General features: G+C 45.2%; 1 protein-coding gene across 1 annotated transcript in view; it reads left to right on the plus strand.

Annotated features, from left to right (window-relative positions):
* The first annotated feature begins 1,731 nt into the window (after positions 1–1,731).
* Positions 1,732–5,578, plus strand: part of SMYD3 (SET and MYND domain containing 3) — a 583,543-nt gene continuing 579,696 nt past the window's right edge. The window contains exon 1 of the mRNA XM_003798803.3: positions 1,732–2,012. Coding sequence (XP_003798851.1) covers positions 1,849–2,012 — 164 coding nt within the window. The 5' untranslated portion in view covers positions 1,732–1,848. The remainder of the gene's footprint in view (positions 2,013–5,578) is intronic.

A 5,578-nucleotide genomic window follows, 5' to 3' on the forward strand; every position in this document is an offset into this window, starting at 1 on the left:
TGAGTGCAAATATTTGATAGTTACATGTGTAAGTGTTGCAAAAGATTTTTTTAAAAAAGTGTTTTGCTACAGCATGGCAGTTGGAACCTAATGTAGATGCAGTGGTCTGAGAAGGTCTTTGAATAGGGTCATTTAGGCAAAGAACTGAGACATGAGAAGGAGCCAGCCATGAGAAAGGATGGTGTGGGGATGCACTCAGATCCAGTGTGCTGAGGGAGGCTGAAGCTGAGAAAGAGTGTGGGGGCACCCCAGGAGTTGCAAGATTAGTATAGTGGGGGTATTGTGAGAGGGTGAAGAGTGGCATCAGTTAGGGTTTGCAAGCAAAAAAGAGAAAAAGAAAGGACATTTGGACACCATTGGCTGATTTCAGCAGGGATGGAGGTTATTAAAAGTATTGGAGAATTGCACACAGGAGGGGTAGAGACCAGGTATGGGTTAACATTGTCTGAATGACAGTTGAATTCAAGCCTCAGACCTAGTTTACCAGGGGCAAGCTGCTGTCACTGTAGCACCAGAAAATCTAGAGCTCTTCAAAGTCCCCCGCAACTCTTAGCTCAGGTCCTGTGCCTGCACACTAACTGCCACAAAGGCTGGGAAGTAATAATTCTGGTTCAGCTTCTTTAACACAGACCAAAAGAAGGGTGACTTAAACAAGCTGCCTCTATCCTGTAATAGTCCAGCCAGGTGAGTAACTTAGAGGTAAAGGGCTTTTCCTTTCCTGTTGCATAATTACCTGGGATATTGCTTTTTCCTTCAGGAGGGAATGCAGGAGAAGGGGAAGGGAATATACGGTTTCGGCTGCCACGTGGCTATTTCCCCAGGATATGAGTTTCATATTATTTTTGTTAATTTTATAATGTTAAACTTTAATAATAACAAATAATTGTTGAGAACTGCTTATTATCGAGAACTGCTTATCAAAGTTTGCATTGTTGTCAGGCCTCGCCCCTCCAGGCTCCGCCCCCCCTCCCGTCAATGGTGTCCTGCTTTACCAACGTTAAAATCTGGTCACTTTAAGCTATGGGTGCCAGCCCAGATAGAATTCTTATTCCAAGGAAATATATGTTAAAGGTTTTTTTTTTTTTTTTTTGAGACAGAGCCTTAAGCTGTCCTCCTGGGCAGGGCGCTGTGGCATCACGACTCACAGCAACCTCCAATTCCTGGGCTCAAGCGAGTCTCCTGCCTCGGCCTCCCAAGTAGCTGGGACCACAGGCACCTGCCACAAAGCCCAGCTATTTTTTGGTAGCAGCGGTCATTGTTGTTTGGCGGGCCTGAGCTGGATTCGAACCCGCCAGCTCAGGTGTATGTGGCTGGCGCCTTAGCAGCTTGAGCCACAGGCACCGAGCCCATGTTAAAGTTTTTGTTAAGAATTATGAAATTTTATGTTGTGAAGTATTAGTTGCAAAATGTTGCAACGTCTGCAACTTAACTTGCGAATGGTTCACCACGCGCACGACTTTGAAATGGTTCAACGATAGGAGACAGCGAAGGAACAGAAATGGCAAAATGCTAAGGTTTGATCCAGGCAGAGGATATACAGGTGCTCATTGTTGTTTCAACTTTTCTGTATACAAAAACTTTTCATAATAAAACATTATTTTGTTACGCCTATACTCGGTAAAGCCGCCCCAAGTTCGCCTCTCCGAAAGCCTGAGGACCACCGGGTACCCACGCGCACCGCCCGCACTGCTCGCTCCGGCCTCACTGGGCATGCTCCGAGAGCCGCCGCGCCCGCCCCGCCCCTCGGGCGTACGCGTGCGCTCAACGCGCAGGCGCGCGGGGCTCGGCAGCCGCGAGACACCAGCCGCGGGACGCGGCAGACGTCTGAGGCACCTGAGCTGCGGAAGGATGGAGCCGCTGAAGGTGGAAAAGTTCGCGACCGCCAACAGGGGAAACGGGCTGCGCGCTGTGGTCGCTCTGCGCCCCGGAGAGCTGCTCTTCCGCTCGGATCCCTTGGCGTACACGGTGTGCAAGGGGAGTCGGGGCATCGTCTGTGACCGCTGCCTCCTCGGGTACGTACGGAGCGCCCTCAACCACTTGAGCACTGAGGGGTCCGGGCTGCTGGGGGTGTCGAGCGGGCAGCCCGTCGCGGGCTCCGCCTGGCTGGGGCTGCACTGGACGCTGGGTGCTGCCTGGACGCTGGGCCCCGCGCTTCTCCGGACGCGCGTGCTCCCGGGCGGGTCGCGGTTGACAGGCCCCGCTTGAACGCCCCCTCGGTTGTCGCGGCGGGGTTACGACGGTGTCCCCAGGCTCAGCCCCTGACGCTTTGCTGGGCGAAGCAGGACCCGCGACCCCCTTCCCGCCACCCGGGTTGCGGTAGGAATTGGGGCAACCAGTTGAACAGACTTAAGGGGAAGCTTTGGGCCGTGGGTAATCTTGCTGGGGAGTAAAAAGTCTGTGTCCTTGCGACAAGCTCCATTTGGTACGACTGTGGGAATACGTGTGACAGGCGTGGGAGCACAGCTGTGTATTAATCAGACTCACTGCAGAAGCCTCACGGGGGAAGGATGGGTCTTGAGCGTGGTGGAAGAATCTGATGATGTTTGTGGTGCACTTCTGTGGTCTAGGTTCTGTGCTGCCTGAGGATGCGAAGATGAACGGGACAATCCTTAAGAATCCTTAATGAGCAGATGAAGTGAAAGATAATTACAATGTATCAAAAGGGCTGAACTAGCGGTGCAAATAATGTACCGTAGTGGTGTAAGTTACTGGGGTACCACTGTGTGTTTGCCATATAATGGCTGTTGCAGGCATGTCTAACTCTTAATCACCGAGCATTTATGAAAGTAGTTTTGGAAGCCTGGAAGTGCCGCGCCAATTTAGAGTGCTGTGCAAAAGCAATTTTATGGAAATGTGTAACATGCATACTCAGTCATAGAAATGCTTTCAGTCAACAAATGTTACTGAGTTTCTACCACGTAAAGGGGGAAGAACTGTGTTTTTGAGATAAGTGGGGTGATATTATGTATGGCTGCTTTTAGACCTACCTGTCTGAGATTGGGGTGGGTGGAGGTGGGGAGGTAAGTGCAAAACTCCTATCTGTAATTTGACTGTTGATCTTATTTTGTTCTTACTTGAGTCATAATTGAGGGTTCGATTTTGCATTTTAAAGTTACTGATAATACTTTTATCTGTCAGTATCTGAAGTAATGAAAGCTCCAAAAAAATCTGTTAAACAGAGAGCACCTTGAATTTTTTTTATAAGGTGGTTGAAAACAATTCATTCCTTTCAAGAATTGACGTTTTCCTGAAGCCCTGACATTTAAAGTCACAGATCTTTGGTTCTCTTTCAGGCAAATTAGAGAAAGCAGGCTCTTCATCCTTTGGCGTATATCCAGAGTTTGAACGTCCAGCACATACAGAACTTACTGTTTCTTAAGCCCTATAATATTAATTGGTGGAGAAAATGTGAGTCCTCTTTTAGATAAAGTCAGATTTCGTGTTATTTAGTACTTGGAATAGAAAAGTTTTGGAATAAATAAATGGTGGCATCTTATTAACAGAATCATTAGAGTTGAACTTGAGTCATATGGCACATGGAATTGTCCATTTTCCAAAATAAACTACTTAAACCCTTTGTTGGTGGGATGCTTCTTGATTTACCATGCTACTTCATTACTGCTGTCATTTTTTTTTCTTATTTGCAAGAACTATAGTGATTTGAGCAAAATAGGAATTTCATAAAAAGATATTTAGGAATTCTCAGCATTGCTTTAAAGTCTGAGAAACCTGGGAGGGACCAAGTCAAAATTGCATTGTAGTGTAGTAGTTGGGCTGGGGGCTGGGGAGTAAGTCTGTCGCTTCCATGGCCTGATAATATTGGATTCTGCAGTAGTATCATCAGCACCATGGACACTGTACCCTACTGCTACTGATCTTTGCAAAGCTAGTTGTGGCTAGAAAGTTGTTCTCTCAACTATTCTTTGTGATATTAGCTTCTGATCCTAAGTTCTCAGTGAGTGTCTTGGATTGCCTGAATTTTGGTCATTGCCTGTACCCTATCAGCAAGGGAAGTGGAGATAGTAAGTATTTGATCTTTTTGACTTTTAAGATAGGAGGCAGGCACTACTTCCCACCAATAGTCATCTAATGGGGAAATAAACACAAACATAGAAAATGGAATATAAGTAAATGCCAGGCATTTAAGCAAAACAGACTTAGCAAACAGATTCTTAATAATGACTGTCAGGTACTTGTTTATTAATACTTTATACTAAAAATATATTTGTACTTATTTTGGATTGCCAGGATGTATATAATTCACTTTTGTTGTGGTGGTAGATACTCTGTTTCAGACTCCCACTTTAGAGAGCTTGCTTTTGGGAGTTGCTACAGCCTGGAAATAGTGTTAGGGAAATGTCGGTGCATTGTTTAACGCAGTTTTCTACCACCACTGAAGCATTGTCATTGAAGCATAAGTTTCTGTTCCTTATCAGATTTCATTTCTCATTATCTGCTATCAATTGTGAAATCTTTGTGAGTTGATAGTACATCTGTCAATTTTTGTAATGTCAGTGCCTGACACACAGTGAGCCCTTAGTTTAGAAGTAATGTGGGAAGTAGTGTATATATTGGAGTAGCGATTCAGGGTATGGCAGAAAGTGAGGTAGGGAGTAAGAAAAGATTGTTGAGATAATCAGGAAACTGAGAGTCTGAGGTGTTATTGAATTTTCTAAGAACATGAAGTTACTTAGAATGGTTGGCACTGAAATGAATAGTTTCAGCAAAGGCAGAATTCTCACATTGCCTACTTAACCCTGGATTAAAGAGTCATTAGAGTAGGAAGAGCCAAGCGGAGAAAGGATGTACTTAGCTCTGTTCAAGTAATGCATAAAAAACATCACTTGGGTTTATAGTTGATTTTTTAAAAATGTCAGTTCAAGGTGCAAGTGAACTGGTTAAGTGTGTGAGAGACTCTTCTTTGGGGGCTCTGAAGGTCAAATGACTAGCAAAATAATTTCTGAAGGTAGAAGCTTGTAAAATGGCTCAGAGTTAGGATTTACAGATTCCTGGGCAATGGGTAATGGGACAAGGACTTAGAATAAAATACAGTGGACAATAGGTATGTTGGGAAAAGGACATTATGGATATTACCTCCATTTTTCTTTTTAAGTGAGAGTTACAATTCTAGCACCTTGGGAGGCTAAGGTAGGAGGGTCACCTGAGTCCAGGAGTTGAAGGTTATAGTGAACTATGATGATGCTGCTGCACCCCAGCCTGAGTGGCAGAGCAAAACCCTGTCTCAAAAAAAAAAAAAAAATTCATGAACATCAATGAAAGTCAGCAGCTGGACTTTGTGAGCTTCCCAGTGTGATACCCTGAGAGGGATACGTTACTGATGTGTAGCATCCTAAGAAAGGAGACAGTATCTGAATCTAACCATGAGAAACATTAAATAAACCCCAAATGAGTGCTGTTCTATTAAAAAAAGAAGAAAGGATAATCCCAGCACTTTGGGAGGCTGAGGTGGGTGGATTGCCTGAGCTCACGAGTTCGAGACCAGCCTGGGCTAGAGTGAGACCCTATCTCTAAAATTAGCTGGCTGTTGTGGCAGGTGCCTGTAGTCTCAGCTACTTGG

Source organism: Otolemur garnettii, unplaced genomic scaffold (genome assembly GCF_000181295.1).
Source record: "Otolemur garnettii isolate 467f Iridium unplaced genomic scaffold, OtoGar3 scaffold00141, whole genome shotgun sequence".
NCBI classification, from domain to species: domain Eukaryota; kingdom Metazoa; phylum Chordata; class Mammalia; order Primates; family Galagidae; genus Otolemur; species Otolemur garnettii.